This window comes from Clupea harengus, chromosome 19 (genome assembly GCF_900700415.2).
Source record: "Clupea harengus chromosome 19, Ch_v2.0.2, whole genome shotgun sequence".
Taxonomy (NCBI): Eukaryota; Metazoa; Chordata; class Actinopteri; order Clupeiformes; family Clupeidae; genus Clupea; species Clupea harengus.
This window is the reverse complement of record NC_045170.1, coordinates 11,915,175-11,933,236: the sequence shown is the minus strand read 5'-3', so window position 1 is coordinate 11,933,236 and position 18,062 is coordinate 11,915,175. Positions and strand designations below refer to the sequence as shown.

The 18,062-nt window shown below is 43.0% G+C and overlaps 2 protein-coding genes across 2 annotated transcripts in view; one reads left to right on the top strand and one right to left on the bottom strand.

Annotated features, from left to right (window-relative positions):
* Nucleotides 1-10,200, top strand: part of col11a2 (collagen, type XI, alpha 2) — a gene marked incomplete at its 5' end in the record, with an annotated part of 36,809 nt that extends 26,609 nt beyond the window's left edge. Inside the window, 21 exons of the mRNA XM_042710732.1 lie at nucleotides 27-134; nucleotides 247-300; nucleotides 626-679; nucleotides 2,669-2,722; nucleotides 3,101-3,154; nucleotides 3,245-3,352; nucleotides 3,810-3,863; nucleotides 4,117-4,170; nucleotides 4,542-4,595; nucleotides 4,696-4,749; nucleotides 4,891-4,998; nucleotides 5,503-5,556; nucleotides 5,671-5,832; nucleotides 6,030-6,083; nucleotides 6,874-6,909; nucleotides 7,031-7,084; nucleotides 7,290-7,566; nucleotides 7,953-8,065; nucleotides 8,302-8,370; nucleotides 8,495-8,737; nucleotides 9,817-10,200. Of these exons, the coding sequence (XP_042566666.1) occupies nucleotides 27-134; nucleotides 247-300; nucleotides 626-679; nucleotides 2,669-2,722; nucleotides 3,101-3,154; nucleotides 3,245-3,352; nucleotides 3,810-3,863; nucleotides 4,117-4,170; nucleotides 4,542-4,595; nucleotides 4,696-4,749; nucleotides 4,891-4,998; nucleotides 5,503-5,556; nucleotides 5,671-5,832; nucleotides 6,030-6,083; nucleotides 6,874-6,909; nucleotides 7,031-7,084; nucleotides 7,290-7,566; nucleotides 7,953-8,065; nucleotides 8,302-8,370; nucleotides 8,495-8,737; nucleotides 9,817-9,963 (1,965 nt within the window). The remainder of the gene's footprint in view (nucleotides 1-26; nucleotides 135-246; nucleotides 301-625; nucleotides 680-2,668; nucleotides 2,723-3,100; nucleotides 3,155-3,244; nucleotides 3,353-3,809; nucleotides 3,864-4,116; nucleotides 4,171-4,541; nucleotides 4,596-4,695; nucleotides 4,750-4,890; nucleotides 4,999-5,502; nucleotides 5,557-5,670; nucleotides 5,833-6,029; nucleotides 6,084-6,873; nucleotides 6,910-7,030; nucleotides 7,085-7,289; nucleotides 7,567-7,952; nucleotides 8,066-8,301; nucleotides 8,371-8,494; nucleotides 8,738-9,816) is intronic.
* Nucleotides 10,201-12,881: 2,681 nt separating this feature from the next.
* hsd17b8 (hydroxysteroid (17-beta) dehydrogenase 8) lies at nucleotides 12,882-17,454 on the bottom strand. Its single transcript, XM_012837609.2, has 9 exons — nucleotides 17,345-17,454; nucleotides 16,066-16,268; nucleotides 15,831-15,947; nucleotides 15,552-15,647; nucleotides 15,206-15,291; nucleotides 14,973-15,057; nucleotides 14,446-14,488; nucleotides 14,072-14,146; nucleotides 12,882-13,142 (listed from the first exon to the last, which is right to left on the bottom strand). The coding sequence occupies exons 1-9, from the start codon at nucleotides 17,448-17,450 to the stop codon at nucleotides 13,123-13,125; spliced, it is 831 nt and encodes a 276-aa protein (XP_012693063.2). The 5' UTR covers nucleotides 17,451-17,454; the 3' UTR covers nucleotides 12,882-13,122.
* Between the last annotated feature and the right edge of the window lie 608 nt (nucleotides 17,455-18,062).

The following is an 18,062-nucleotide window of genomic DNA, read 5'->3' as shown; positions in this document are numbered from 1 at the left end:
GATTCCTCTAATTGCACGCTTTGTAGGGAGCTGATGGTGAGACAGGTGCCAGGGGTCAGCAGGGTATCTTTGGAGCCAAAGGAGATGAAGGAACAAGAGGATTCCCAGGGCCTCCAGGTCCTATTGGTCTGCAGGTATAGACATTATTTTTTTCCACTCAAAACATACTGTATATATTGCATATCACTTTTGGACCCTCAGGGAAGTTGTATGCATGTGTCTGAAGCTGTTCTTTCTTTTGTTTAGGGATTGCCCGGCCCATCTGGAGAGAAGGGAGAGAATGGAGACGTTGGCCCAATGGTGAGTTACCACTCTTGATAATAATAATAATAATAATAATAATAATAATAATAATAATAATAATAATAAACTTTATTTGTATAGCACCTTTCATACAAAACAATGCAGCTCAAAGTGTTTTACAGCAAAGGATTACGTGTACATCTGTATATCACTGTATCAACAGCATATCTGTAACTACACATCTTCAACAAATCCACCACAAATCCAACCAGGACAGCAATATTGATCATTAATTGAAATGTATATATACATGTATATATATATATACAATGGAATGAATGGCCTGGCATGGCTGACTTGGCTCTTTGTGTTTTTCCCACAGGGACCTCCTGGCCCTCCAGGACCCCGTGGCCCAGCCGGTCCCAATGGAGCAGATGTAAGTCTGTCTCTGTCCATCTCTCTGTCCATCTCTCTGTCCATCTCTGTGTTCGTCTCTCTGTCCATCTCTCTGTTCGTCTGTCTGTTCGTCTGTCTCTGTCCATCTCTCTGTCCATCTCTCTGTCCATCTTTCTGTCCATCTCTCGGTCCATCTCTCTGTCCATCTTTCTGTCCATCTCTCTGTCCATCTCTCTGTTCGTCTGTCTGTCCATCTCTCTGTTCGTCTGTCTCTGTTCATCTCTCTGTCCATTTCTCTGTCCATCCCTCTGTTCGTCTGTCTGTCCATCTCTCTGTCCATCTCTCTGTTCGTCTGTCTGTCCATCTCTCATTAAATCTGTTCGTCTCTCTGTCCATCTCTCTGTTCATCTGTCTCTGTCCATCTCTCTGTTCATCTGTCTCTGTCCATCTCTCTGTTTGTCTGTCTGTCCATCTCTGTTTGTCTCTCTGTCCATCTCTCTGTCCATCTCCCTGTCCATCTCTCTGTTTGTCTGTCTGTCCATCTCTGTGTTCGTCTGTCTGTCCATCTCTCTGTCCATCTCTCTGTCCATCTGACGGTCCATCTCCCTGTTCGTATGTCTGTCCATCTCTCTGTCCATCTCTCTGTTTGTCTGTCTGTCCATCTCTCTGTCCATCTCTCTGTCCATCTCCTGGTCCATCTCTCTGTCCATCTCTCTGTCCATCTCTCTGTCCATCTCCTGGTCCATCTCTCTGTCCATCTCTCTGTCCATCTCTCTGTCCATCTCTCGGTCCATCTCTCTGTCCATCTCTCGGTCCATCTCCCTGTTCATCTGACTGTCCATCTCTCTGTCCATCTCTCTGTTCGTCTCTCTGTCCATCTCTCTGTTCATCTGTCTCTGTCCATCTCTCTGTTCATCTGTCTCTGTCCATCTCTCTGTTTGTCTGTCTGTCCATCTCTGTTTGTCTCTCTGTCCATCTCTCTGTCCATCTCCCTGTCCATCTCTCTGTTTGTCTGTCTGTCCATCTCTGTGTTCGTCTGTCTGTCCATCTCTCTGTCCATCTCTCTGTCCATCTGACGGTCCATCTCCCTGTTCGTATGTCTGTCCATCTCTCTGTCCATCTCTCTGTTTGTCTGTCTGTCCATCTCTCTGTCCATCTCTCTGTCCATCTCCTGGTCCATCTCTCTGTCCATCTCTCTGTCCATCTCTCTGTCCATCTCCTGGTCCATCTCTCTGTCCATCTCTCTGTCCATCTCTCTGTCCATCTCTCGGTCCATCTCTCTGTCCATCTCTCGGGTTATCTCTCTGTTCATCTGACTGTCCATCTCTCTGTCCATCTCTCTGTTCGTCTGTCTGTCCATCTCTCTGTTCGTCTGTCTGTCCATCTCTCTGTTTGTCTGTCTGTTTGATATGAGAACTGCCTGTTGTCATGGCTATAACTGTCTATCCGTTGCTTTGACTGACACGAGGTATCGTGGCTTGGGTGAAATAGAGTTATAGAGTAATAGAGACAAAATAGGTCTTAGATCATTTTTACATTTTTGTGTCAACACAGGATAAGAGAGTCATTTCCTCTTCTCAGTATATAGCTGCAGGGCCACCCTTAAACTAAAATAACATAATATTCTGTAGTAGAGGAAATCATGGTATTCAATCATTAACTTTAATTATCCATTTCTAGCCTGACATGGTGGTGTATACTAATGATATGTTCTATGTTAGACTGCATATCATTTTAGATTAGTTTTAAACCCCACTGAACTAGTTCAAATGAGGAATTAACCACTGAATTGCCATTTCAATATCTACATTATTATGATGCTGCATGCTCAGAAGTAAGATTGTAACACGTTTGTTTCAGTTGGTTAAAACAATTATTTTTCTCAAGTCAAAGAGCTATTCAGTTTGTTTTTGTTCAAATTAAATCATACATATGATCAAATTAAAGTGTACATTTAAATAACTGTATCCTAATGATAATTCTGACCAATATTTGTTTTATCCCTGCTCGTATGATTTTTCCTCATTAGGGTCCTCAAGGTCCTCCTGGAGGTATTGGCAACTTAGGTGCCCAGGGAGATAAGGTATGATTAAAAAAAGAGTGTACCTATTGTATGGATGTGAGTGTACCTATGGTATGGATGTGAGTTCAAATTGACACCACCAGTAATTTGTAGCTTATGACTGGTGAGGCTAGTGGGTATGGAGTACACATACTCGAGGAACCTTACAGCAAAACACACTGTTTGCCTCTATGTTTGTAGCAAATAAATCCAATGGTAATATCAGTAAAGTAATTTAAGAGTGAAGGAGTATTTCACTATTTTTACAGTTTCGTATTGTTTCTGCTATCAGCTAACACCTGATCGTTGGTGGTTGTACAGGTGTCACAGCTTGCTTGTTGAGTGAGTTTTAACAATGACTGAAACTATGGATTAACCACTCATATCTTTCACTAACAGGGAGACCCTGGTGAGTCTGGTCCACCTGGAATTGGAGGAGAGCCAGGAAAGAAGGTAATGGTTTACCGCTCTCATCCCACTTATACCTGAAGTATACTACATCAGATCATGCCCATGACTGACAGCCATACTGTCTAATGACAGGGTCCTCGTGGAGAGCTTGGTGAGAAGGGAGAGTCTGGACAACCCGGACTTGCTGGACCAGGAGGCGGAAGAGGACCTCCCGGAGATGACGGACCTAAAGGAAACCCTGTGAGTGAAAACCATGCGTGTCAGTCAATGCAAAGATACTGAAACTTAAAGTGTAACTTTAACCGCCAGCTCTGAGCCTCAGCGTCATTTTGAAAACTGCTAAACAAGTGGGCATGGGGCTGAGGAGACGGGCGGGTGGGTGGAGGGGTGCGTAAACTCCTGTGCCTCAATCAGCCAATACAAATGAGGGGTTGGGAAGGGCAGGGGTTGAGGGAGGTGGGCCGCCCATCTCATTACGTAGACACGTACCAAACGGTTGACTCTACGTCAGTGTCGGCCTTAAAAGGTTCAGGATGATTTTGAACAGTAGATGGCATGTTCAGCCATTTTCAACTCATAAACTGCAGATTTTTATAAAATGACAGTACAGTCATATCATCAACAGCTCAAAAAACACTGAAGTGTGCAGTGCCTCTTTCAAGCATGTAAAAATAACACATCACATTTATTTTTGTAGGGTCCTGTTGGTTTCCCTGGTGATCCTGGTCCCCCTGGTGAACTTGGCCCAAGAGTGAGTACAGACCTGTCACTTATCCTGTAACTGATGCCATGAGTTGAAATTCAGCATTAGATATTTTGAGATAATGGCATGTAGGCCATAGCTATATTATACTGCAGATATGGAAATGATGGTCAAGATATTTGGTAGACTGTTGTCTTTAAGTGATTGCTTATTGCTGTGATTAACACGAATAAGGCCTAACTAAACCAAACAAACTGATCCATTAAACAGGAGCCTTAACATGCATTTGTGTCTTTTTTAGGGAGCTGATGGAGCCAAGGGAGATAGAGGAGAGGACGGTGAACAAGGAGAATCTGTGAGTAACCATCAATTCTCAAAAGTATCGCTCAACTTATTTTTTTTTGTAGTTACCATGGTTACCATTGCAGTACTTTCTAGACCCTGTCAGCATGATGTGTCTGGCAAGTAATAAAAACGAAAGTACTGCTCCTGAGTGACCCAGGTTCAATAGCATCCAGAGCAGAAGTGGACCATTTCTTCTCCACTTCTGATTCTCACCCAGTAATAAACTGAAATGCAGATTCAGATATGCATAGATTTGAATTGATATGATACGATGCAGTTTATTTGTTTCAATCTCAAGGAATGACATTTCATCCCAATAGTGATATATGCTTTGTAATTAGTCTTTTGATGAACGGTTTTCTTCTATTCACCCTAATCTAGGGCTCTCCGGGGCCTTCTGGTGAGAATGGACCACTTGGGCCTCCTGGAAAGAGGGTATGTATTGTGTGGAATATTGAACACAGTGCAGTCATTGGACATGATAAGTGTTCATCCGTGTTTAAACATCTTGAACCTGTGATTGTTCAATGTTCAGGGTCCTGCCGGCACACGAGGACCAGAGGGACGCGAGGGAGAGAAGGGAGCCAAGGTAAGTGGCCAGGTGTCACTAATGACGCACTCTAAATTATGGTGTCTAACAATAGAAAAATTTGGATTTACCCAGATTGTATTTCTCAGAGACTTGTGGCAACTGAAGGTAACAGTAGTGCTGGCTCTTCCTCTGCTTTAGGGAGGTTCAGGAGCCAATGGAGCCCCAGGAAAGACCGGCCCAGTCGGACTTCAGGGTAACCCAGGAAAACCAGGAACTGAGGGTCTGAGAGGACTTCCCGGATCCGTGGTATGATGCTTAGCTTTTCATCCGTTTTACATCTTCCTCCAGGAACCTGGAGTGGGCAGCCTAGGCCGTCACAGGAGGCCACTGTACAATCTGTACTGCTCTCTTGCACCAAAAAAGCTTTAAAAAAAAGATTATTTTGCCAGGTAAAAATAACCCTCTGGTAAAAATAGTGAGCAGACCTCCCTGAGTCTTGGAGCAGTTCGACAGGAAATGTTTGAATGAAACAACTGTTGTGAGATTATAATGCTTCCACCCCAAGCCCTCCATCTCTTTACACTGTTGGGGAAGTGGTTGGAATGTGCACTGTGCTCTGCAGAACATAGCAATCCAGCTGAATTAATTGACACTGACATTTATAGCCCTCTTAACAATAAGCACTGTTAAAAGGAATGTGAACCTAAACCTGAGGAATAGGCACCGTTGCATAGGCCAGTTGTCAATATTATTTCTTCATACCTGATTTGACATTCTCTTAGATCCTCAAAAGATGATTTTGTCTTCTAGGGTGAACAAGGCTCTCCAGGCTCTGCTGGCCAGCAAGGACCTCCTGGACCTCTCGTAAGATAATCAAATGATCTCATTAGAGACTCAGATCATGGCTGAACATAATTGGAAATGTAATTCTACTTCCTGTGTGGTTTATTTACCTCTCTCTGTTTCTCTCTTTCTCAGGGTCCTCCAGGTTTGGCCGGACTTCGTGGAGACCCCGGTGCCAAGGGTGAGAAGGGACACCCAGGTATGATTGGTCTGATCGGACCTCCTGGTGAACAGGGAGAGAAGGGAGACAGAGGACTTTCAGGACCCCAGGGAACCAATGGCCCCAAGGGAGAGACTGTGAGTGACATCTATCGTCGTTATTTCTCCCACTCCTGTCTACTCTAAAGAAATGGCAAAATCAAGAACCCTTAAAGGTTCTTTGGCCTTGCACTGTTGAACTGAAGTTCTCTGACATGATTCAGTGCAGCAATATCCCAAATTGTACCATTGTTTTTCATCATTGTACTTTTGTTCTGTGACCTGCTTTGCTGTAGGGTATGACTGGCGGCACTGGACCTCTCGGCCCTGCTGGTCCTGCTGGTCTGACTGTAAGTCAATTTAACTTCCTCAAAGTGACAAGCTTCTATGCTACATTTTGTGTTGTAAGGGGAAATTATGTCTAAAAAATAAAATATGAATCCCTCTATTGAGACATAAAAGTAAGGCCATGACTTTCTGTTGACATAAAAGATCCTTATTATTAAAAGAGTAAGGTAGTTACTACAGTGTTCTAACCAAACAGCCATAGTCTGCTCCCCGAGTTAAGGCTACCTATATTGTCTCCAGGGCAACACTGTCCTATGTTCCCTGTCTTCTCTCTCTGTCTTCTCCTTCATTGTACTCTCACACAATGGCTGCAGTCACACCAGTTAGTTGGAGTAGTCAAACTAAATCTAGAACCTTTACACATGGGCAATCTGAGCTATACTAGCATTCACAATAGAAATAGCGCTAATTGTCCGTGAAGGAAAGTTCATGTCCCAGTGACAATGAATATTCAGTACTTTTGTGGTGCTTAATGGCTCACTCCCAAACTCTGACAAGTGATGGCTGTGAGAGTTTGCACCAGAATGGGCGATGCGGCCGATGCCCAAGGTGTGAATCTCTGCTTATTTCCTTGATAAGCAGGCCATTTGGGTGAGGCAGGTACTTGACCCTCACATCCTGGGACAGTATCCATATTATATATCTGTATTGTCTTGTCTTGACTTAAACTACGGCTAGATTTGTCACTGCATCTATATATTACAGGTTGAAATATAGGAGTACTTCAAATTTGAACTGTGCTGATTGTGAATTTGGTGAAATGACCCTCTCATTGTTTGTTTGTCTCCCCAGGGCCCCAGAGGTGTGAAGGGTGCTAAAGGTGCCTCCGTGAGTATTCCACCTTTAATTTTAATTTCAGTTACAAATTGTTTGAGAATTTAAGCAGTCCCCACACAATTTTGAAATAACAGACGGTGACTGAAACTAATCCCTGTGTCCTTTGCTTTAGGGTGGAGCTGGCCCCAAGGGAGAGAAGGGTGTAGCAGGACCTCCTGGAGCTCCTGTAAGTTTTGCTCATGATATTGACATGACATAATAAATGTATATACTAAATGCAAAGCACATGGACATTTTCTGACTTGCTACTATGTTACATTCATATCAGTATGTAATTAGAATTGTCACAAATTGCCGAGACAAAAGGTTTTACCTTTTATAAACATTTTTGAATACAAAATAAATTAGTTCCTATTTGTTTCCACAAATAGGGCCCACCAGGAGATGTCATCCAGCCACTGCCCATCCAGATCCCCAGGAAGTCCAAGCGTTCCATTGATGCCAGTAAGATGGTCTCAGACGCCGACACACCAGCTGACGCCACCGGCGCTGAGCTTCTGACAGGCAACGAGGGTATGGAGGAGATCTATGGTTCCCTCAACTCCCTACGCCAGGAAATCGAGGCCATGCGCTTCCCTCTCGGCACACAGGAGAGCCCAGCCCGTACCTGCCAGGACCTCATGCTCAGTCAGCCTGAATACAAAGACGGTACGGGGTCCCATACATCAGATAGACCATGTGCGAAGTATAGATAACACTACAAAGATGCTAATCTGGTTAGCTTGGTTAGCTCAGAGTGCTTCTGCAACTGTACAGCCATACACTGGAAGCCATGAGAGAATTATCTGATAATACAGAGATGATAAGTGGTTTAGCACAGGCTGCTATGCTACTGTGGCGTGAAGACAAGAGAAGTGTTAGAGTTAGTGCATATATCAGTCACAAAAAACTTTGGTAGATCAATTGCTGTTGTGACTTAATAGTAAATAATAGCAAATGAAACTAATATGAAAGTAGTAAATCATTAACACATCCCATAATAGACACCACAGCACAGTTATTTGACCAAGCTGTCTCTTTGGTGCCACCCTCAGGAGAGTACTGGATTGACCCCAACCAGGGATGCTCTCGCGACTCCTTCAAGGTTTACTGCAACTTTACATCAGGTGGAGAGACATGTCTCAACCCAAGCAAGGCCATGGAAAATGTAAGACTAAGATCTGTTTGAGGTTTAAAACCATAACATCAACTTTGTTAAACTGTTTTAAACTGCAATTAAAGCCTGTGACATAAAATTTCTCTTCAGCCTGTCGGTGAGTTTTGTTTAAAAATAGGAAATGGGAATGCATAATACTGAAGTAATCGACCGAGTGTTTTTCTTACCCTCTCCCTCATTCCTTCCCCTTTTCTTTCTCTCTGTCCGCTCTCCCTCTCTTTTGCCAGGTGAAATTAAACTCTTGGGCCAAGGAGACTCCTGGGTCCTGGTACAGTAAATTTGCTAAGGGCAGCAAGGTGAGAATTCCAGTGCATTTTGTCATCACAGTAGAATGCTTAGCTCCATCAGATAAGGAATGGAATCATGGAAGCTTAGTAACATTCTTTTTGAGTGACCATTTGTTTCTCCCACACACCTCAGTTCACATACGTGGACTCCACCGGTGAACCAGTCGGCGTAGTCCAGCTGGGCTTCCTGCGACTATTGAGCGTCCAGGCCCGCCAGAACCTCACCTACCACTGCCACCGCTCCGTGGCCTGGGCCGACCGCACTGCCAAGGACCAGGATCAGTACCAGCGGGCGCTGCGTCTCCAGGGCGCCAACGAGGAGGAGCTCGCCTTCGAGACCAGCCCCTACATCAAAGCTCTCGAGGATGGCTGCTCGGTGCGTACCAACAGGCTAGCAGGGATAATTACACATTTGGTTTCTGAAAGAATTCACAAAGATGATGATGGTAGTCCAGAAAGAAAGATTTGCAAGGGAACAAGGTCTAGAAACGTCCCCTAAGTTACTTTGCCATGATACAGATACTGCTCTCTAGTCTGGTATAACCACACCCAAATGTATTTTGTGAATAGACAGGGTCTGACCATGCTCCATTGGTTCCATCCTAATAGGCATAGACTTCAGGTTAATTTTGAAAGCACTGGACCAGCCTTGAACCAATCGGCATTGACCACTATGGGATTGCTATACTTCCTACCTCACCACTAACAGTGCAAGCTGATATATTAGCAATTTCCCAAACTACGTTAGTGGTAAACAAACAATGTCTTTGCCCTTGATGAATACATTTACACATTCTTCTTGCTCTGACTTCAATTCTTTAATGTTTGCTAGTGTTGCTACAGCTGTTTGTAGTGTAGTTCTAGCACTGCCACTATTGTTGTAATTACATTTCAAGTGCTTCACTTCAGCATCATCACACTTAGCCACCCCTACTGGTCACTGATTGGAGGCCACTCAGAAAGGCCCATCGATCCATCTTGCGAAAAGAGTTCCAGTATACTGAGCTGTGAGCAATAGGCGGGTGGAGCCACACTAACTAATCTACAAGCTAACTTGTTAAACTCTGCATCAATTTGTAAACCTGGACTAACAATGGCTAACTTGGTACTTAGCACAAAGATATGTATCCACTAGCCTCCACCTAAGTTAACAGAAACAAAAGAACGTTAATAATTAGCATACTAGCTAGTTAGCCACTGTTGGTAGCCTACATGTTTTTTTTCTAGTCAGATAGGGAGCTCTAAAACAAGAAGCTTAAGAGGGGATGTGAAGCTTGACCAGGTTAGCAACAAGCTAACCTGAGTATGGTTAACATACCTACTTGCTGAAATACCGCTTAGCTTGTTCACCAGCTCTACTTCACCAGCTCTGTTACTTCATTACTCTGGTGTAATACACTATTATGCTAAATAACATGTGGTTTTCTGTGGCTTTTTTGTGCTCTCTATCTGCAGTATCGTAAGGGTTACGACAGGACAGTCCTGGAGGTGAACACACCACAGGTGGAGCAGCTCCCTCTACTGGACATGAAGATCTCAGACTTTGGGGAAAATAACCAGAAATTTGGCTTTGAAGTGGGACCTGTCTGCTTCCTGGGTTAAAACACATGCAGAGAGAGAGGGGAACACAAGCATCGACACACTCGAAGCACACAGACATACACTAACACTGATGCAGGCACTCACATACACACTCGCACACACACATACACGGACATGCACTTATACAACACATATTGATACAACCACATAGATGTGCCAATATGAATGCTCAGTGTTTTTTTAAGTTAAGGATGTGGAATACACACATATACTTACACATACATGCACATACACCCCCCCCCCCCACACACACACACACACACACACACATATAGAAATACACAAGATCTGTTGTTAAACAGACCTGCACTCACTCAAGAATATGCCCAGGGAAAACGACTCCCAAAGACCAACGGACAAGAAGAGAAGAGTAGAACACACCCACACTCTCGCAGGGGGAGAGCCAAGATCAACTGTGAGGAAAGAGTGTTCTGGCCAGAGTAGAACTGTGTTCTTTTGTAATGAGAGGCTGAACCAAAGAGTCAGCGACCATCCAAGTCCACCCCCCACCCCCACCCCGCCCCCCAGGTTTCAGAGACCCCCCCTCTCACTCATGTCCCCTCCCTGCTGATTCTCTTTTCGAGGCGTCTCATCCTCGCTACCTCTTTGCTTCGTCCCTCAGCACCCAGCCTCATAGAAAGCCCAGCCCCCCCTTCCCGTGACCCCACGTCCTGTGTCTTGAAACGCAATAAATGGGTGCCCTCAAAAGCAACCCCAGATAAACCATGGAAGTTTCGCCAGCTGAGAATGGACACCTGCCGACTGACAAATAAAGGGAAAAAAATCGGAATGAGCAATATGAAATTTAAAAAGGCGCACACCAAAGGAATATCAAGCAGGAACAATAATGTTATACATGGCTTACAGTGTGTTTTGTTGACAGAAACTTCCTGTTCATAGGTACATCTACAGAGACACACATGATTTATCCATGCTGTTGCGTGAAGCCTTAACAGTGTGTTTCTAAGAATGACAAGGGGTTAGAAGGATACATTTGGCACAGCTGTTGGCCTAAGTATGCGAAAGGCCAGTTTTTCCAACCCTAAAATCTAAAAATCTCGTCCTAACAGCAATGTGTTCTGTACTTCGTGACTGTTTATTTGGTTAATAATGTTGCATGCAGTGTGGCGAGAAAGTGTGATCAAATGTACGGAACCTGATGTGTTTGCTGTACATGTATTGTAGAGTTGATTAAAGTTGCCATTGTTCAGTTTACGGCTGCAGTTTTATAGGCAAGGCTTGAGCACAAATGTCATCATACCAATCCAGTATTGATGTTTTGGAAGGTGGAGAAAGTGGTTTAAAACATCTGACCCTTCGCCAAATGCAACTGGTATTTCAGACGACCAACTGTGCCTGGGGTATAAAATGTGTATGTATGCGCTCTTTTTGGTACTTCGTCTTTTTGTATGTATCAATGAATAAAACTAAAAAGCACACAAACAAAAACTGTGTTGCTAGGTGCTACTTCTACCAAAGGAGGCAGCGTTCAGCAGGAACACGACTCGTTAGATTATGCCGCCCTTTCATGTCAACAGTGATTTTGTTTTTGTTTGGCTGGACTTTGTGCATTACAAACCATTTGTACAGAGATACTGATATTCTATTGTATTTATTTTTAAAGGAATGAACAGAACACGGTGCTCTAAATCCTACCAAACTCTTGCCGTTTTCAAGAAAGAAAGAAAAATGTGGTATTTCGTTTGTATTTATTTCCTGTAGTTTTCATTTGATGGGTCATAAATCAATTAAATATATACATTAAAACCTAATCTGACTTATCTGTGCAATGCTCGTGGTCTGTGCATGTTAACAGGGCCTGCCTTGAAACATTACTGTCAATCCTCTGATGTAGTCTCTTTGCAAAGATCACACAACGCAACGGCAATCATACTTGTGGACTTGGAGTGTGATTCTTTACTTTTGTCATGGCTAGGTTAGGCTGGGCTACTATGGGTCATAGAGGTTTCATGTAAGTGAACACAGGAAACAAAGAGTGCATGATGGCATGGATGTGGGACCACAGCAGGCAAGAGACAGCAAGTGGGAGGGTGGGAAATTACAAGACATTGTAATATAATTAATTAAAGCAATGGTGAAATACAATATTGTTGAATTTTTTTTTTTCATTTTGTGTTGCCTTGATTCTCATGTAATATTATAGGAATGGGGGTTTGACCAATGGAAAAATAACCTGGGTAAATAAAAGTTGTCTGTGTGGTTTTCACAAGAGAGCCGTGCAGAAGATGCCTTTTTATTTGTTTGTTTTATTTCCAGTGAAAGACAGACATCTGTTTCATCAAAATATGGTGCTGAAAAGAGAAAAAATATTTTATAATGTTTGTAAGTCATTTTTTTTTTTAATTCTGTTTCTGTAATATATCATCTTTTTAAAAAGAGCTGCTTGTCTTCTTTGTTGTTTATTTTCCCCCCAATCTGCTCCTTCTTGTTATAACCTTTGCTATGGGCTGGATGCATGCTGCACAGGACAATGGTGGTTTGTGGTTTGAATACATTTCCCTTTCTTCTTCTCACTGCAGTCAGCAAATAAGGCGCTCACTATTATCCTCCATGGTCCATCAGTGAGGATGACTAGAAATTAACTTCTTAAACAACTTTCACCTTTAGCGTTCCCTCTGGTTTTCCTGCAGCATCTCCCCGGTCTGGCTTTTGATCATGTTTTCACAGTTTCAGATTTTTTTTGTGTGTCTGAGCTCACTGTCCTTTTTTCTGTTCAAAGTTTCCCATTAAACCACACGCCGACGCACTTTCACAGCCTGTACATTAGTGTCTGTTGTTGCAATGGTACTTAACTCAGTGTGTGTGTGTGTGTGTGTCTGTTTACATCCCAGTATGTCTGTCTCAAAGCACTAAATTGCTTTCAACCTAACATCCACTTTATATGACAGGGACTGGTGCTCTTTATCCATCGTCATAGTGTTTATTAAATAGCCACCATAGGTGGAGAGATTTATACAGATATGTTCCATTATGCTCAACAAAGAATGTCATACAAATTACAAATATAGTTTTCTCCTTTGTTATAAATCTGATCTGTTATTCAATCTCATAGAATATAAATCATAAAATTATGTACAATTATGCAAAGAATGTTAAGGCCTAATGGCTGTCAAGTCATTCTCCATTTGTGGTCTTGAGTCAGCCCATGAAAAGTCCACCTGAAACACAATAGAAGAAAGCCAATCCACCTTAGGTCAGGGATGCACCAGTATAGCTTAATTATATCTTTCATACATTGCTGATTTTGAGGGGTTCTTATTCTTTCTGGCTTTAGCAATTTGTACATAGTCTCTCTTGTAAGACTAATTTGGCAACAGTTACTCTGTGGTAACAGGTGACTACCCTACACTCAAACAGATTTTCTCCCCTACACTGTGATGCTTTGAAGGTGCCGTCTATGATTGTAATCACATAACATTCTTGTCAAATTCAGCGAATTGGTCCTCACGGTCCCCATGCTGTCCTTTCAGTGTTCGCTCTGCAAAAAACCTCTGGTGTTTGTACACAGCCTCTGTCAATGGGAAATAACATAGTGGCTCGGACCGAGCCATAAACAATTCCAGCCAATCAACACATTGTTTCAGGAGCACAGAAAAGGAGGAGTGTAATTTGATTGGCTGTTGAACTCAAACATCAACAACCTTTCACAAAATTTAATCCGCTGCTGTAGACCAATAAATGATTTATGTAATGGAAACAATGAACATTTAGGGCAATATCAGTACAAACCCTGCAATAACGTTCATGTCCAAAAAAAAATGTAAATCAGAAATACTGCAACCTGAGGGCTACATATTATTGGACAATTCTTGTTACTGAAAATGGAGAATCACACAACAAATCCAGTATTATCTGATTAAAGCCACGCCCGTCTCCTTTGTCACTAATCCAACATTCATGCCTTATAAAAAGAATGTGCAGCTATCTTTAGTGAACACCACATCCCGTGCGTGTTTGGGTCAACCCTACGTAATTGCTCTTAACCTCCCTTTTGCCAATGTTTGTTTCAACTTGCATTTTTCACCAGTTGCATCAGCTGTAACCCTTGTCAAAATGGTCCACAGAAGAACAATCATACTGCCTTTACCTGTGACTTCAATACAGCTTCCAGTGATGTAGCGGCTGTCATCAGAGGCCAGGAAGGCACATACATCAGCCACCTCTACAAAGAGACAGACAGAAGACAACCTGAAGTGAAAGCAGTCCAAAGATGATTTGTTTCTGGCATAATAATGCCATTTTGGAAACTGTAGAGCCTCTGAACAGAGTGAGGAAGTCAAGCACTTTTTTGTGTTGATCCTGTACTTGTGATATGATACCTATAGCAAAGCAGTCACAGCAATATACTAATCCACTATACACTGTCTGCGCTGTTTTAATGTAAACGATACGCCAAGCAGGCCATTATGCTTATGCCATTATGTTCTATTGGATCTGTATGATAGAGAGGCTTGTGCTTACCTGCAGGGTCTCCCATCCTCCCCAACGGAACAAGGGAGGTGATCTAAGAACAATGAGTGTGTCAGAACCAGTGTAACACTCTGCTTTAAAGACTGAAGTAAACTGTTACATTTACATTTACATTTACATTTAGTCATTTAGCAGACGCTTTTGTCCAAAGCGACGTACAAGGGTTACATGCTGTGTATGTATCTACATGTTACATGTTTTTAAACATTGTTCCACATCCATTCTTGTGAGTGTGGGGGTTTGGGAGGAATGTGAGGCTTTTGCACAAGGAAGAACACTTAATAAGCATAATATATATGACGTATTTTATGAGATAGTATATAAAAACCCTTTCCCCTTATTTAGTATCTTTTTCTTTATCTAGTATGTTTATCTTTACCTAGTATGCAAAAACTCTTCTTTTTCTTATCTATATATTTTATCAGTTAAAAAAAAAAAAAAGAGACTGAGCAGACAGATCATCCTGACATTATGAGTTCCTAGGTTCCAGAGTTACGCAATATCTTTTTGGCTCTTACCTTACTGAGCACCCTTTCTGGCACTTTGTCTGTCATTGGCGTGGTGATGAAACCTGGTAGGACACAGTTACACCGAATGCCAAATCTGAAAAGGGAGAAATGCATCCAGTTAAAATCATGCAGTATTCAGTGCAGTTCCCTGCACAACCCAGTAAACCTGCTTAGTAAAACCTCCACGGATGGACAGACTGGTGCCCCAGCTTGATTCCAATTAAACGATGATGGGTCTTCACCTGCTGAGCTCCTTGGCAGCTGTTCTGGTCAGCCCCTGCACCCCAGCTTTGGAAGCCGAGTAGTTGGCCTGGCCGACGTTCCCCACCTATCACAGAGACAGCCGCATGAATTAAACATCTGATGGCAGCATGCATAACACTGCATGACAATGAGGCCTTGACCTTCACACTGCAAATGCCAGAGTCCCTCTATAAATATCTAATGGGATTTAACAATGCAATCGGACCAGAGTCCAGATGAAGAACAGTGTAAAAGCACGCATTTCAATTATGTTACAATGTCCTGTGGGCTGCTTTTGTATTGTCTGAGCACAAGGCACATGCAGCCTCGGCAAGGATGACTCACCTTGCCCACAATGCTGCCCACGGTAATGATGGAGCCTTTAGGAGCTCCTGCTGCAACCAAGGCCTTTGAGAAAGACTGAGTGATGAGAAAGGTACCCTGAGAAAAACAGGCGTGAGTGGAGGAGGGTTGTGAAAGAGAAAGAAAAGAAAAGATAATAGGTTGAAGACCCCAAAAAAGCTATTCAATTCACAGCCACATCATTTACATTTAGGATGGTGATGGTGTGGGTGTGTGTGAGTGTGTGTGTGTGTGTGTGTGGGAGGGGGGGGGGGGTCACACCTTTAGATTGACCTGAATCACTTTGTCAAAGTCCTCCTCCTCCATTTTCAACAGGAACTCATCCTGTGTGATGCCTGCAGCATTCACACATACAGATGGGGGTTGGAAGTAGCGACGCTAGTTGGGACAAGTCGCAGAGGTTAATATATTGCAAATGACCCTGGTGCTTGTGTGTGTGTGAGTGTGTGTGTGTGTGACCCACTGTAGTGTTATTGATAAACAATCCCAAGCACACCTGTATACTGTTCACCAGGCTCTCCACACTGCTGCGGGCTGAAACATCCACCTCTGCAACCATGTGTTCCTGTCCTTTATGATCACGTGACAAGCTTTCCAGGGTCTGATTGGCTGATCCCACATTCCGGTCTGCTACCACCAGTGAGGCACCCTCTGCAGCAAGGCGCTGACAAACTGCACGCCCAATGCCACTGCCCCCTCCTGGTGGAACAGGGAAAATATTACAGTTTACAGAACTACTACGGATTGCACAATTACAAAATAGTCTTTTGTATTCTTTCGTGTTCCTCTGTTGGATCTTTAAGGAAGTTAACATACAGCACACATCCCTTTCTAAAGGTTGTTGGTAAAAGGGATTATCAGGTTTTAAAAAGGTCCACCCTGTTTTCAAAAAGGCCCTTCATGACTGCTGTACAGTGAATTGCCAAAGAGCGCTTCATTTGAGGCCAAAGGTTCTAGACTGCACTCTGTTCCACAGTCTAGGTAGAAAAATCAATCTGAAATGCAAATCCGGTGACTTGCTAAGGAGCAGTTAGGACAATAAGGTGCGGACGTAAGATGTGAGACCTTGAAAAGAATCGTAGCTGTGTGTATATATGTATATATATATGTGTGTGTGTGTGTGTGTGTGTGTGTGTGTGTGTGTTTGTGTGTGTGTCTCTCTCTCTCTGTGTGTGTGTGTGTGTGTGTGCAGTTAGACCAATTTACTACAATCCAATCTTTCATGAAAAAAAGGCTTCAAGTCTTCACTAACAGATTTGCTGGACATTATATTTCTCTAATGGACATGCCAGACTTTCCAGGTACGTTAGAATAATGAAAACTGTCCTGAGTTTGGCATTTTGCCTCTTTCTGTATTGCCTTAATGTAATGTATACAGGCCCCACCCGAGCAGTGCGGATGGAGACGTCATAGCAATGACCGAAAACACTGAGACGAAGGGGAAAAGTATCGAGGCGAATGATCCATAAGAGGAAATTCTTAGTCAGTATCGATGAGTAAGGCAGCCAGGAAGTGAATCATGCTTTTCGGTACGGCCAGAAGCCCCTCACCCTGGGGCGTTTCTGAGGCAGAATTTCATTTTAGAATAACATTGACACTTTTACTTGGAGGTTAGCTGGGGAACATAGCTACAGTGCATACCGTACCATACTATTATTGAGTTAAAAAGCGGGATAGCTATCTTCCCAATAAAAAAGCAACGCTTTCAGGAGGAAGCAGCCCTTGGTTAATAGTGAATACAAGTGAAAAGATACCGTGTCGTACTGTATGCTCACCTGTGACTACTGCTAACCTTGATATCAGTCGTGGACGTATGGGCACCGCCATGACAGTTTTGCGGATCCTGTGAAATGGCTCTAAATGGCCACTGGGTGGCGCCATATGACAGTTTATGTCAAGCACTCCGGTGGACATGTTTTTAAGTGATTTGTGACAACAAATATGAACAGCAATGGAAACTTGGGTTAGATTTGCAATTGAACTTGGCAACAGATTTAACAGCACAATGAAATGTAGCTTTTCACTTCCTACCATCTTTCACCAGTCTGTCCTACCTCTTGAAGGAAGATATATCTAATTCAGTCAACATGAGATTACGAGGGTCTATGAGATAGAGGCCTTGATATGTCTTTTAATTGCTAGTCTTAGTAGATAACTTTTCTAGTAGATAACATTTATTTTATCTCATCAAAATATTGAAATAACAATCATCCATTTGGGAAGGAGATTCACCTCTAGGACATTCTACTGAACAATTTCCCAACGTCTTCCATGTCAGACAAGCTTTGCTGGCTTGTCTTGTTCAGTGCTGCTCTACCTGTCTTTCCATGCCAGAGATTTACACACCTCTGAGGGAGCCGCTACAGATAGGTCAGCATTCTTCAAGTGAAACTAGGTGATTTTGCATGACATTAGAGGCTGCCAGTAATGGACATTCTAGCCTTGCTCTGTGTAGTGCACGTGTTCCACTCACACATCAGGATCCAAACGCAT